This window comes from Chiroxiphia lanceolata, chromosome 1 (genome assembly GCF_009829145.1).
Source record: "Chiroxiphia lanceolata isolate bChiLan1 chromosome 1, bChiLan1.pri, whole genome shotgun sequence".
Lineage (NCBI taxonomy): Eukaryota > Metazoa > Chordata > Aves > Passeriformes > Pipridae > Chiroxiphia > Chiroxiphia lanceolata.
In genome coordinates, this window is record NC_045637.1 from 145,070,517 (window position 1) to 145,086,324 (window position 15,808).

The 15,808-nt window shown below is 41.2% G+C and overlaps 1 protein-coding gene across 1 annotated transcript in view; it reads left to right on the forward strand.

Moving 5' to 3' along the window:
• The window catches only part of ADARB2 (adenosine deaminase RNA specific B2 (inactive)), a 305,220-nt gene that overhangs the window by 250,864 nt on the left and 38,548 nt on the right, over window positions 1–15,808 (forward strand). The window contains exon 5 of the mRNA XM_032708225.1: window positions 9,760–9,928. Within this exon, the coding sequence (XP_032564116.1) occupies window positions 9,760–9,928 (169 nt within the window). The remainder of the gene's footprint in view (window positions 1–9,759; window positions 9,929–15,808) is intronic.

Genomic DNA, 15,808 nt, shown 5'->3' on the forward strand with positions numbered 1-15,808 from the left:
TCAGAAATCTGTTTTTCTCTGGCTATAAACCCTAAACCAATAAACTTCAGAGTCTCTCTAAATAACCTTGAACCCCATAAAACTATCCTTTTTCCATAGCTGTAACTCTATTCCTGGATTTTGTAATGTGGACCTATAATGAGCATAGTAGGATTCCTGCAACTCAACAGACTTAGGTTTCCAAATTCCAGCTGAAAGGACATTTGAGATTTTGTAGCTAAAGCTCTGGCTCCACCAGCTTCATCGCTTCTATTAAAATGTGGGCTTAGGAATGCCACTGCAAGTACTCCCCCTACAAGTGAAAGACTGACTGTTTCTTCATCTTTTCTGCTAAGGAGCAGAAAGTAGTTGAAGATAGATTACTTAGAAACAGAACATGAGATGGAACTGTCCTGTAGCCTTGCACAGACTGAGAGAAAAACAGACTCAGTGTCATCTCCCCAGGTCAGATTATATATATTGCACAAAACAAGCAAGAAATGCATGCACCAGCTGGGACTAAGTACAGAACCAGAGCTTCACTTCTGGAGGTGAGCACCCAAACCAGCACAGCACACAGCCCCTCTTAGCTTCTATTGTCTAACCCAATTCTGTCGTCTCAGCTGTCAGGTAGCACAGATTTACAAGAAGAGGAGAAAAAAACCCTCTCGTATCAGCAGTTTTAGGCACTTCCACAGGAAAATGACCCAAATGGGAAGGGAATTGAGTCCCTCATTTTCCACCAGCAGAAGAAGCTGTGAGTGTCCCTAACACATCTTACTGGTGCCTTCTGGGCAGCTTCAGCAGCAAACATCTTCCCTGCTTTGCCCACTGGTTACTCTGGTTCCCATCTCAGAGCAGCCATCTCTTCTCAGACACTGAGCCTTTTATCCCTGACTATTTGCAGTCTTTGGCCTTAGCTTTCCATTCTTGATGTTTAAAGTATTTTTCTGATTGGAACAGTAATTGACACTTCTCAAAACCTGGATGCAGACAAGGTCCTGGCTCTGTGTCACATATAATTGCATTGGCCACAGGGATGGGTATAATAATTAGCATAAAACATGAAAATAAAAATAGGCACTTCTGTTTCCTAAGTGTGTCAAGCAAGGAGCTGGCAAGGTCAGACTTTCATTCTGCTCTGTGATAAGCCAAACTGGAAGTTGTCTCAGTCTCAATACCAAGAGTGCATCTCATCCTAAAAACAGTAGTTTCCTTGGTGAATAAAGGCTTGGTGGCAGCAACCATTTCTTTCACCTTACTGGCCTAGTAAAACACATAGGAAGATTTTTTTAGATGCAAGTACACCTAAGATTACAAAAAAAAAATGGAATAAGTTCCTCCTGCGCTTATCTGCCAAAATCCACATTTAGGATTTCATCCTTTCTCACTGCAATTAAGGATCTTACTATATAAGACTGCCAATTTATTTAATGCTCAGATATCAGTGGCAAAGCATTTATTAGAGAAACACCGATATACGCAGTCAGGACCTGGCAGGAAAAGTGCAGTACAGTCCTGTTTAAAAATTAAGAATTATGTGTAAGTCCCTACACAGCTCTCTTCCTGAGGAGAAAGACACTATTCAAATTCACATGAAAGGAAAGGACCCTCAAATAACTTGATTATGCCACTATCAATTTAGGTCAAAAAAAAAATCCTCAAGGATTTTGTATCAGGATGAAGCATGCAGGGGCTTGGCCTGACTCTGCCTCCTCCCCCTCTGGATTTCCAAAGCCCACATTGAGGAAAGGAAGGGAAGACAAAGGGCACGGGTGCTTGCAAGCACTGTCTCCTTCCACACTCCTCAGAACCAAAGCTGATGGGATTTCATCCTTTCCATCCAGTGAGGGGAGGAAAGAAATGGACCATAGAAATTAGAGCTGGGAAAGACCACTAAGTCGTCCAGTCCATTTCCCTGCAAGCACAAGATTGTTCCCTGTGGTGCGTTCCCAAGTGCTTTTTCCAGTCTAGATTTAAATGAATCAATTAGCAATGGGGCTTTCAACACTATCTTGGGAGACCATTCAAGCCTAATGGATCTCATTGCTAATAATTTTCACCAGTTATTCAGTCTGACTTTTATTTTCTTTGATGTCATCTCAGGACCTCAGTTGCACTGCTCTAAATTTAGTACCCACCTCTCACCTTTCAGGTACTCAGAAACATTTACACCATGTTCATAGTTTGTATATTTAATTTTTGTAGTCTTTCCTGCTTTTCACTCTTCTCTTCAGGCCCAGCAGTTTTGCCTCTGTTTTTTGATTCACATCCACTTTGGCAATCTCCTTGCCATTCTTTTCTGAACTGGGAAATCCATCTTTTGAATGAGGCTTAATGGAAAGACCTGCATAGGAGTCTTGCAAAATGGATTAGTGCAAGAATCCTTTGTCAGGCACCCATGATGTGATCAAACAGTACAAAATGGGCTTGTGTCAGAAAAGGATTTTTCTTCCAGAGGAGCTGAATTTGGAATTTGTTTACAAATAATGCACACACACAGACACATGTCCATGGTTTGAGGGAAAATTTACTGTGCTTGGCTATGAAAGGAGAGCCACAGCCACTCTCAGACAATACCCTGGCTCTTGCTCCCAGCATAGGGGGGTCAGAGATCAGGGCAGAGAGGACCATGACTCTGCCCCTGCTCCTTCACTGATAAAGATGAAGGGCACTGCAAAGAAAAGCCTTCCCTAGGCAGTGCAGTCAGAGGCAGGATTACTCAACACATTAATAAAGGAAGAAAATATGAAGCTCTCAGAGGCTCCCTCTAAACCCTCTCTTTCCACAGAAATACAATATATTCAGTTCCACACAACCCACAGTTTGATGTCAGGAAAAGAAATCCCTGTGCAACTCCAGCATTTCAAAGACTATGTTCCACTGACACCCCCAAATGTCTGTAACTTCACTGCTAGCCATTTCTTTATTCTATTATTTGCTAGCTGTGTATTTGCCTTTTGTTCAGACTTCCGCTATTACTTTTCATAAGTCCTTAACATAACTTCTTTCTTCCCAGATTTTAGTCAGCCACTTCACATCAGCTGCTCCCATCCACCTCAGGGCTGTTCTTCAGAGCAACTAGTTGCAAACCATGGGATACAGACAGGGTGCTCACTGAAGTCCCAAGCTGCTGCTTGTCACTGAAATGATCACAGTCACCACCACTGATACAACAGAAAATAGAAAAAACTGAGCTGCAGCAGAGTCTTTATGGCTGGTAGAAAAATGCGTGCTGGTAATAGATGTCTGCATACTGCTAGTCATGCCTGCTGTACACAGTTCTTCTCTTATGGCTACATATTCATTCTTTTTGGAGTCACAAGTGTGGTTTTGCTCTCCATGCAGAGCTGGGGACAGCAGAGCTGCCTGGGTCAGGAGTGCATATTCTACATCGAAACTGAAGGACATGTCACACACCAGTCCCTCAATTCTCAGCTCCTTCCTTGCACAGATATTTTGATTTCACTCCTCTTGAAACCTCAGAATAGAGGGTGTTGTAGATGCATCACCAAGCTGCAGGGCAAATGGACTAATGGACCTGGATAAACACACCCCTCACTTCTAACGATAGACCTACCCGCAGTGTAATAAATAACATACGGAGACAATGGTTTCAGCTTCCAGAGAAATGTGTCCTTTTCCTAATTTTTTTGAGGGAGAAGATGAGAAGAGCTCTTTGCCTCTTTTGCAGAAGTATTTTCAACGGGACATTGCCCACTCCCAGGGTGTTGAGCAGCATTCCATAGCCTGGCAGCACAGTCCCTGCAGGGCTCTGCATGGGCTCAGGGACCTGCCTTGGGACAGTGGGATGTGGGACCAAGTCCACGGAGTGTCCCTGCAGGCAGCTTTTCCAGCATCACTGCCCTTTCATGTCTTGACTATCTCTTATTACAAAATTAAACCCATTCTAAGGATGTGGTAGAGCTGCCAGGGAAGAAGATAAGAGAAAATAATGCGAGACTTGTCAGTGCTGTGTAACATCAAGAAATTTTCCTTCCCTAAACAAACCTGAAATGGAAACCTGAACTTATTCAGCTATGAGTAGAGGGTATTAAAAAAGCAAAAAACTCCTCTGTGATCAGAGCTCAATTAAGCTGCCTTGAAAATTATTCCAAATACACTTTTTTGCAGATAACAATAGACAATCCTTTTGACTGATTTGTTAAAAAAGGTAAAGAAAGAGCATAAAATTATTGCTTATCAGAAAGAGAAGCGGCACCATTTAAAATAACATGAAATTGTATCCCATGAATTATTCACAAGGGCTGATGTTACACTATCATTATTTCTGGCTTTCCTTTTTACCATGTAGGATTTTGTGTAAGTTGTCTCCCACCCAATGAAAGAGGTGGGGTTTTTTTAATTAATCAAACCTGATTTTTCTGATTATTTTTTCTAATTTAACATGAATACATTTTGAGCAGTGAGTTGTCTTCACGGTGTCATGTCGAAAAAGAAGATAGATATCACCCTCCACTAGCAGTGTGTAAAACATGCAGTGCAATATTCGCTTGCACACTGACTGGTGTTTCTTCATGTGCTGTGCCAGCTGCTGAGAAGCCGAAGTGTGATCTCAGTTGTACTCTGGCATTAGCAGTTGTAGACTCCATCCTGTTCAATGTGAATTAAGCTCAGTGAGTGTCACAGGAGTTCTCCAAAACACAGCCAGTGTGATTCAGTTTTGTGATTGCATGTAACACCTCTTGTGATTACCTGGTGATTTTGATTCTCCGTTTCCAACATATAAATATGCAGGGTCACAAATTCTATATTATGGAGGGTCTTAACAATCACAGCACACTAGAAGTGAGGGTAACTCTATTAAAATCAGTGGAAACATTGACTAGACTAGCCAAAACTCACTTGTTTCATTGGTAGAGCTGTGTCTCCAAGATGGGTGTAGATATTTTTTGTTTATACCCATGACTGACTTGAAAGCCTAGCTCATAACAGTAGTCTGTAAGACGTCATCCAGTTCTCCATATCCAGCTTATCTGCTGAGCAAGCCTTCATATTTTTTTGCTTACTGTCACTTCTGTCAGCATCTTTCTGAATCATTTCTTTTGCAATCTCTGTGGCTGCAGGACTTTTGTTTTGGGAGGTCATGTAGGGAAGATAGAGCTGTTTGCTTTCTGTGTATAATAGCTCAGCTCAAGGCAATATGACTACCCATGAATATATCAATATTGATACAATTATCCTTAATTGTTCGGGGGGGGAGAAGCTGAAAAAAAATACCTCAAAAAGTTTAAACTTAAGGAAGGAAAAATGTTTCAAAGGTCGCAAATTTGTCCTGTTTGCCCTCTTATGATTTGAGGGGTTTTGATTGGTATTTTGATTGGTAAATTATATTTAATTGTAATTAGAGAAATCTCAGTAAAAGCATCTGTCTACAGTGCAGAAAGCTGTACTTCTGCTGGCTGTCTACAGGTGTTCAGGGTCCATGAAGAGTAGCTGGCAATACTGAGGTATAATGCAGACTATCCAAAAGCAAGTATCTGAACTAGGTCAGATGAATCACCTCTTAGGAAAGTTCCTCTCCTTTGACTGTAAAGAAAGTCTACAGCAATTAGCTCAGCTATGGACATCTCAACTCTAGTTATCCAGAACAGCTGAAATTAGTCTCATCACTGGTGTCAGCAAACTGAAAATCGCTTACAGTAAAACCCAGTTTCTTTTCTACAGCTTCACTCTGATGTGAAAGTCTGTGCTATCACAAAAAAATGAATATTAGGGGGTTCCAGGTTGCCCCTCCCTGGCTGTGAGTGGAGACCCTGCCTCTAGACCCCATGGTGGGCTCAGGCTTGCAGCAGAGCACCAGAAAGACAGAAAGACTCATCACCTCACCAGATCATTAGACTGACTCTGTGATCAAAGGCAATGTGTCATTTATGGATATATTTTTGTTCTATAATGCAACTAATTAATTGACAAAATTTGTGAAGAAAAAAGGTGGTGAATTTCCTTCCTGCTCTCTCAGCTGTCCTCAACAACACGGTGTTATCCAGGACTCAACCACTATGCTGACACAGCTCCCCAATTTCCTTTCCCCTGCTCCATTTCCTTTTCAAATTGAAAACCATTAGAAGTCTTTAGGCAAATAATAGAAACCTAATGCAGGTGCGTGTTATAAATTGTTCACTAGTTACTTTTAACCTAATATCTTCTCAAACATTACTTTGCAGAAGGCAGAGAGGGTAGGAAATGCCTCATGAACTCTGACAATCAGTGGGTCAGGAGTTAAGGTCATAATAATGTAGCCCATTTCTCCTCGTTTGTCAAATAACCTGAGCACAGTTAGATCCCTGGATCTTTCATCTGAGATTGACTCCCCTCAGTAAGAACCTGGGTCCTGCAGAGAGCAATCTTTGTCTAGGGTTATAGCCTTCTGTACAACACTAAGTGGGGAAGGTGCCTACGGCTGGGGGTGCCAGCTACTGCTAGTGTAGGGTTTTCCCACTCACAGAGCTGTAGCTTTCCTGGTACGATTTGATTTTGTGCACAGTCTAGATCTGCTATATGTCTGAGGTTAAATCAATCAATGTTTAGGGGGTAGCTTTACTTTTGTAAATAGAAATGACTTGAGAAATTTGAAGTATTCTGCAGGCAAAATAAAATAGGAAGTAAACATTAATAACAAGAGTTAGTAATTACTAGGTTTAACACAAAATAGACAAATGTACAGAAGTGCCTATTAATTCTGAATCACTGAAGCAAGTATCTAGGCTCCAGAGTTGGAAATGCTGCCTAAAATGTCAATGTGATTACTCAATGCTAAAATTCGCCTTCATCAGCTAGGGATCACATGTCTTATTCTCAGAGAAAAATTCCTCCCATGCTCACTGGAAATAATATCAAGCAGTTCACAGGGGATAAACCTCCAACTCTGTGTATGTACAAAACAAGGCATGCTAGAGGACAATCTGTTAGTATAGATGCTCCTGAACACGTCGGGCAACTGTCAGGTCATTGGAAGTATTTCTCATCATTCTGGGTGCCCTCACAGGCAGCATTGAATGGTGATATGTTGGTCACAGATCACTTTCCCCATTTGGCTCCCCAGTGAGGTGTAAATATTTCAGAGCTAATGCATAAGTCATGCACACCTGTGTTTCTGAGTGCCATAGTAGTGAGACATAACTCTTGGGTATTTCTGAGTACAGAGGAACATGGATTATTTTCTGACATTGCAAATGGAAAATACATGGAGATTTTTAATGTTTAACACTCAGATTGCTTCTGCAAATTCTTGGAAACCGTTGCCTCCAGCCCTAGGCAACATTTAAGTGATGTTCTGCAAACAACTGCACTTTGCCAGGACTGGCAGACTCCTCAGGCTGTGTCCACACATGACTACCTACTGGGGCCCCATATCACTGAAAGCTGACATATGGAGTTAATTCACTCAAAAATGAACACCCTAAGCACACTGGCTATTGCTGTGCAGGTGGACATTGTGATAGCAAACAACATCAGAGGGTTTCATTTTATTGCTGCATTAAATAGGTGTTGCGTGCCTTTCTGTTTCATTTGTAACTAAGTCCAGATCTTACAGAAAATCCTGTGTGCATTCATCCAATTACCCTCAGATGAGAAGAGAAAAAGAGTTAAGTTTATTTATGGATAAAATGTCTGAAATAATAAAAGGCATAACACTGTGTACTGGACTGATTGGGAGGGGTGAAGAAGGTAGGCTCCCAGAGAGCAGAAGAGCAGGAAGGCTTCCCCAGATGGTTTGCTTTGTATTTGCAGAGCCTTTGACTGAGAGGTGAAGGGGGAGAGGAGGAGGCACACCAGGGGTATGCTAACGTAAGGAGAAGGAAGCAGTTGGTCTCACTGCTCTGAGAAGGATATTGACAGAGGTCCTCAGTGGTAGGCAGAGAGGCTCACGGGTTTCTGTACAAGGGAATTGCCTCCTGGTGTACTCCTGCTGCACTGAGGAAAATAAGACTCTGTCTATGTTGGCAAACAAATAAAAATGAAAAGAAAATAGCTGATTCTTTTCGTGGACCTTCCAACCAGGAAAATACTATATACTGTTCAGGAAAGTATACACTACTTTTTTGAGATGCTGAATGGGACTCAAATGCCTCTGTGGCAGGCAGTGCCTTGTGAAATGTTTGATGTTAGTCCACGAGAAAGACACAGTTAACTAGACGGACATGCATCAATCTAAGATTGATACCTTTTATTTTTCTCATTAAAGCAGTGACCCTAAAGCAAAGCAATTTTAATGTACAGAGTATAGACACTTTCCTTTGTAGGGAAAGTACATTTGTCATTTGTCCAACTCAACTCATACCTAGTAACAAAACAAGTAAACACAAAGTCTTTGTAACTCCATTTCTCTTCTGTATCTTTCCCATGTGCTCCCATCTTCATTGCTTGGGGTTTAAGATTTCCAGCTCTTCTTTTTTATTTTTTCTTCTAAAAGATACTCCCAGACACTTTTTTAGGGCCACATTTACAGTAACAAATAGAGATTGAACTTTCAGCACAGGCATACAGTGCTGTGTACTTCATCACCAGGACTTACAACAACTTCTATATGAGACTGTTGCAACCAGGGGGTCAGATGTGATTAACTGAATTTTTCACAATACTTATACCTCTCCTATAAATGTCACAATGCTGCAATTCCACAATACTACTAAACTGATGTAGTTTTTATCCTGATATAGGTGTGAAATAATTTTGGTATCTCTTGTAATTATATACATTAAGCATGACAGCAGTGCTATACCATGTCATCCACTACTAGTCCCAGTGCTGTGTGGAGATTATGAAGTACTGTTGACCACATTTACTAAGTGGGGAATCATTGGCTGCACCAGCCCATTATGTTTAAAATATAGTTTCCTTCTCTATTCAGCTTTTTTCTTATATAGCACCAATGGATTTTACAAGAGAACATGGCCCCATCTACGGTGCTGGTAACCCAAAAACTCACTGCAGTTTTTTATTTTTTCTGCTAATTCGATAGGCTTCATCATAAGAAAAAATAATATTGCCGACTCTGTAAAATAATTCCTAAAGCTTTTCTAAAATTGAAGTAACATCATAGAAAAGTCTGTAAGCATTTTGCCACTGACTCCAATGAAATTAGGATTTAATCCTAGAAAGTGCCTATCTGGACTAAAAAAGGCACATCTTTCGTTTGCCATCACCATTATCCGAAGAGGTAACAGAGGAACAAAGCTGATCTCAGTAATGAATGCTCCATCCCTGAGACCACAGTGAAAAGGGCACCAATATAGCTGCTCTCAGAGAAACTAAAGTAAACTGGACTGGAAGTCAGATCTGGTTTTTTTCTTGGCATTTTTTAAAGACCAGCTCCAGAAATGTTACTTGCATTTTATTTACTGCTTATAGTGCAACAGCAATGAAACCTAACATTACAGGGAGTGTGTGTTCCCACTAGAAAATGTCTTCAACAGCTCATAAAAACCTGGCCATTTATCAGCACTGCAGGAGATCTTTATTACCTCCCTACAGCATATGCTCTCCTATGATGTAGTTATTGATTTAACAAGTAAACTTCGTGGTGAGCTTTTATCTTGGAATTAGCAGCAAGATTGAAATAGAGCCCTTATTATTCTAATAACACAGAGATGTGAGATTCCCGCATATTCCAAAGGCCGTATCATCACCTTAACAAGCATCCTATTAGGGCTGTCTGGCTGCCACATCAAAACATGGACTGTGAGAACTTTAATAATCATGATATCATACTCACCTCCAGCAACTTTCACAACCTTTTTGTTTTTCTTACTACAGGTTTGGACATCAGGCAAGCTCAGGTTATTGTGCTGTCATCGGGTACCAAATGTATAAATGGGGAATACATTAACGACCAAGGGCTTGCTGTCAATGACTGCCATGCAGAAATTTTGGCAAGAAGGGCATTTGTTCACTTCCTCTACTCACAGCTGGAGCTGCACTTAAGGTAACTGAATTCTGTTGTTTCTTGGGGATTGTTATACGGCCTTCAGTGGCACAGATCTGTCCTCCAAACAGTTGAACTATTTGTTTCTATATGTCATTGTTTCTGAGTCTTTAGGTGATGAAGGACCAATACACTGCACAGAAAAATAAATGAGAGTCAGATAGTCTAAAGTGTTGGGTCATGAGCTCCTTTACTTCAGCCGATTTTCTTTCAGTAACGATTAGACATGACTCATAAAGTACGGCTTTATGAAGCCTGATGATTCTGTACAAATCTTTACGTGCAGGCTTATTAGCATCATTCACTGGCCAGAGACTGGAAGGGGGTTATTTTGCTCGCTGCAGCCATTTCCCCATCTTCCTTGCTGCTGCTGAAAGATCTCAAGGAAGTGATTTATTGATCATTAATACCTTCATTGACTCACTAGAGAACCGATGAGTGTTAACAGCACAGTAAACTTTGTGCCAAAGTGTAAGATGCTATCACTCACTCCTTCTTTATGATGTCTTAAAATGTTATAGCATGTAGAACCATTACAGTGGAATTATTGTTCCTCTCTTCAGCCAAATCCACCTGGTAACTATTTAAATGGTTAATAGGTCATACACAGCCTGGAAGATGGTAATAAGTGGGGCACTGCAGAAGTCTGTGTTGGTACCTTGCTGATCATGTCTACTAAAAATCTGTAAAAGGTCATGTAGTGCTTGGTTTTAAGCTTTGTAGAGGACACTAAAATGTGCAGAGGACCAGCCAATATTCTTGAGGGCTGGTCTGTCATCCAGGTAAACTGGAGGACTGGACCAGTAGGAACTTTGCATTTGTCCTTGTTGAGTTTTCTGTCAAATTCCCACACCAAGGAGGAAAGAATGACCTGCAACAATACAGGCTGGGGAGCAGCTCTGCTGAAAAGAGACAGGGTTCATAGAAAGCTAGATGTCAAACAGTAGTGTGCCTGGCAGAAGAGAGGGTCAACAGGATCCCTGGAAGTATGAAGAGTCAGACAAGGGATGTGATCCTCCACCACTAATCAGCATTCATTATACTACATCTACAATACTATGTGCAGTTCTGGGTCACCCACTAAAGGAAAGACATCAACCATCTTACATGGGCTCAGTGAGGGCTGTCCAGATGCTCAGGAGCCAGAGCACTTGGGCTGCATGGAAGGGCTGATGCACCTGGACCTGTTCAGCCTGGAGGTGGGATAGCAGACCCAGCAGAACATATGTCAGCAACACAACAGAGCTGACATCTTTACCAAGGTGTGCAATGGGAAGGTGACAGACAAGAGGCACACACTAAAACAAGAGAAGCTCAATCTGAGTATGAGGATTAATTTTCCCCATGGGAATAGGCAAACAGTGGGACAGGTCAATCAACAGGGCTGTGCAGTCTCCCTCCTGTCTTGGATATTTTCAAAACCTGAGTGGATAAAGCCTTGAGCAACCAGTCAAACTATTTTGAGAAGGAGGTTGGGCTAGAGGCCTAAGATCCTTACCAGCCTGAATTATCCTATGATCCTATGGAAACCGAGCAGAAGTGAAGCTGAGGTGGTAGTTATCATGTGGAAGGAACCAAGGAATGAAGGAAGTGAGGAAAGAAAGCAAACAAAAAAAACCCTTCTCTATAGATCATTCTTCTGCCCTCCATTCTTGTGTGCAAATTCATGTGACTTTTTCTGAAGGCCATTAACCTCAGTGCAAAAACTTCCTTTGACTCCAGAAGGTTTTGCATCAGGTCACAGACACAAGGATTAATCTAAACAGGATGTTGTGTTCTTGTAAGCACTTGTGATACTATTGCACTGAAGCGACAATAATAGGAATAATGGTTATTTTCACTTCAGGCTGGAGTGGAAAACAAGAGAGTGTATTGAGTACATGAGTTTGGCTAACAAAGAGGGACAAGAGCACTGAAGGGTTTAATCAAAAATAATATTTTCTCTATTTCTGAATTGCTTTCAAGTTTACATTAAATTATTACGTTTTCAGCAGTGTAGCAGCCCTAATACTTGCTTTGTTCTATGGTCTCTTGGGAAACGAGTGCTAGCATTGTGTCTTAAACTTGTATTGATCCACGTCCTTAACGTGTTCAGTCATATTATTATTTTATTTGGATCAATGTTAACAGTCTTTTGTTAAGAGAATCCTCAGTGCAGCAAAAGCTCTGTTCACAGTAACTTGAAATCGCTCTCTGTTGAGCCAAGACCAGGCACCCCCGCTGCCCTGACCAGCACACACAATAAAAATCTCAGCCAAAATTGTCAAGGCTAAGCAGCTTTGAAAGACAGAGCTGGAGATACTGTCAAATCAGATTTTGCTTCCTTAAAGTCCATGGGGAAGCAAAACTGTGTGTTATGATATACTCTATGATTCTATGATTCAATTCTAATATTTATTGCTACATGCCATCATTGGGAGCTTCATCATACGATGAGAAAATGGGGTATTTCAAAATTAAATAAAAAATGCATTTTCTGCATATTGAAGTTACATTTACCCCTTTTTCTCTAGAAAAAGACATCTCCTATTGCCAGAGAAAACACATGGTGCTGCTGTATAGCTAAAAGAACAGGCTTTTTAGGACAAACATGTTAGGTCAGCTCCACTGGGACTCCCTGCACACCACTTCAGGCTTGGGAGAAACACAAATATGGCTTCTGCATTGTAATGCATTTGCAATAACCAAGCCCAAATAAAAGTCCTCTCCTAGGCCAGGAACCTGTTGTGCAAAGTCATATATGAACTGAGATAAAAAAGATGGTTCCCTGACCCAAACAGAGAACGAAAGTATTGTTCTTGACCCAAAGAGCTTGAATTTTCCACCACTCACTATGAAACAGGCAAGTTTGTTCTGTGGAGATTACTTACTATTTTCCACACAACTGCCTCCCATCAAGCCTACCTACTCTAACTGGCCTCTGCAGCTGGATTTCAAACTTCAGGAACTTCCAGTGCAAGAGTTATTTTTCTATATTATGCTGTCTTTGAAAAGGATCCTCTTTTCCAGAATTTACAAATGCTACCATTGATCTCATTGAAGGCAAAACACCTACTTGTCTGAGTGTAACATGAAGGTTTCTAAGAGTAGGGACAAGCAGGTTGGAGAAAGCAAGAGCCAGGATATAAAACTAATGGCCAGGAGACACAGATTCACTGAATTAAATTTACTGCTTGGCAGTCAAATGTGACCCTGATCCCCAAGGATCCTTTTATCACCAGTGGGGAGAAATTGGCATCTGTGAGGTGGGACTATTTTGTATCTATACTACATAAGTATCTGTTGTGAGTGAGATTAATTGCCATGTACTGGGGCAATTTTTTTTCCATTTCTATAAAGAGATAATAAGGCAACATTTTCCCATATTTAAGCTGCAGAACAATTGCATTTACAAACCAAAGTTTCAGCAATATATAAATTATTTTTCCCCTTCTCTTCTTATTGCTAAATGTTAGAGGTGTGGCTTTCCTGACTTTTTTGGGGAAAGAGTTCCAGGATGGGAACTTTATCCTCTCTAAGAAGCAAGAGCGAAAAATACTTCAAAAGGAAACTTTCTTTCAACAATTCATTGTCTAAAGCTTGAGTTAAATAAAAGCTAAAAGCACAACTAAAACCTGACAGCTTCTAACCCTTCTGATTAAAACTCTTAGCCCTCCCAGATTTCATTTTTATGACAACCATAATCCTCCAGTTCTCAAGACTTTCACGAAAGAGATGAGAAGTAAGACACAAATTTTCTGATGTACAAAAGAAGGACAAGAAAGACCTTTTGAGAAGCTTTTTCTAAAAATCTCCATCAAAAAGCACACAAATACCACAGTCCAATTCTCTTGCAATGATGGTAGGAAAATTCACATTGATTTCAGTGGCATTATTTATACCAACTGGCCAATAAGGAAAAATAAAATTAATGGACTACTCTTAAAACAAATCAGCACCACAGTAAGCTTGCTGCTGCAGTGGCCCTGCAGGTGCTAGAGAGATGATTTTACCAGAAGGTAAACTATTCCAGCAAGTCAGACGCAAGCCACTATTTATTTTATAAATAAAAAGCAAAGAATAGTCTTAATCCAGTAGAGTTCAGGGTTTTTTTCCCAGGAAAACCAGCTGCTTGTTATACATCTACTATTTCTTCATGAACACAGCTCCTTCCTTTTAAATCTGCAGTTAGTTTCTCTAGGATGATGTGTCATAGTATGTAGTACCAGAAACTTCCCATACATACATTTACATGCTAAAAACAGCTCCTCTGCTTCTTAGACCTTGTTTCACTAAAATACTTCATGTATATTAAACCATAAGTATGTACTTAAGTATCTTCTTGCAGTCAGTTCAAAACATAGATGTGTTATGCTAAATAATGGACTTTAACAGAAGATTAGAATTTCACACATTCTTAAATGTTCCTCTTGAAGCAGCCTCAAATCCTAACTCTCCCACAGGAATTCATAACAGGCAAAGATTTAGGGACAAATTCTCCTCTTTTAGTAACTGCCAGCATGCAAAAATGACACTTTAATGCCACCCTCTGAATGAGTGGAATCTGTGGGCTCGCTGTAGACTTCTTTCTCCCTTGGTTTGTGCAGATGTGTATGGTTGTGAGAAGGGCATTGCAAAGAACAGCTACTGCAAAGTCATCTGCCCCCTCACAGCTCAAAAAATCTATCCCAGAGGGAAGGCAGAAGTGTACCAGTGCTGGAGTAGAAGTCACTTTGCAGAAGCACATCTCATGCTTCACCTGGACACTTTTTACAAGATCCCTGGGTCTCCCTGGGCTTTGAAATACCCTGAACACCCCATCCACAAGAATCTTTGCTAAGCCATGGCGGATGGCTTTGCAACACAAACTTTTACAACAGCGCTCTCAGAGTTTTGTTATTAAACCTGTTCAGCCACAGTGCAGGAATGAATCTCATGTTTGAGTTCAGCTCCCAGAAAACCATCCCGAAGGCAGGTCAGGACCATATGTGATACAAAGAATCTCAGCCTCCTGGAGGAAAGAGTCCTCCAACCCTGCCATCTATTTTTAGAGCAGCTGTCTATCACCCAACCTGTCAGCCACAATGGCCGCAGACCCTTCTTGGTACTCAGGGAGAGGTAAGAGAGCAAGGTTAATCAGTGAAAAACAATAACCAGCGAAAACAGGATGGGAGCTGATCACTAAACTCCTGAAATTCAGCCCAAAGCATGACTGCTCCAACCTTACATAGCAACTGTCTCTAAGTACTGCAAGCTGCCCACCCTCCCCCCACATTCTGCTGAGGTTTAACATAATAGTAGCAGGCATTTGGACGACACAGCTTTGTATTCTCCTAGCTGATTTTGCAGTGAATTATTTAAAACTACCTGCAATTGCTCTAAAGTCCAAGCAGGAGGACTTACAGATATCTTATTCTTGTATTCTTAGGCTTGTATCAGGGCATTCATATAATTAGTGCAGTTGGGAAATTCCACCACAGCCAACAGAAAATGAAGGAGCTGCATGTGGTGGCCCCAGCTCAGCAGCCAGTGTTGCTCCCTGTCCCTGACAGGCGAGCTAATGTGCCTGTAAATTCCTCCTGACAGCAAACGCATCCTGGCATCAAAAAATGACAAAACACCCAAACCATGGAAGAGTGACAGCCAAACAGCTTCAATAGCACAGAGGCTGCACTGGGAGAAAACAGGCAGAGGCAACTTGGATTAAAGCCAAGGACTTGCTCAAAGGCTGAGTAGAAAGCACCCATTTGCACTAACAGGAGGCAGAGACACCAGCAGAAATCGCCTTGGTTAATGGGCTGTCCTATAGTGAATTAAACAGGTAGGATTCCCACTTATTAAGAGCATCCCAAGGATATTATTACCTGCAGGTGCTGTTCTGTTCAGAGATATTCCTACAAA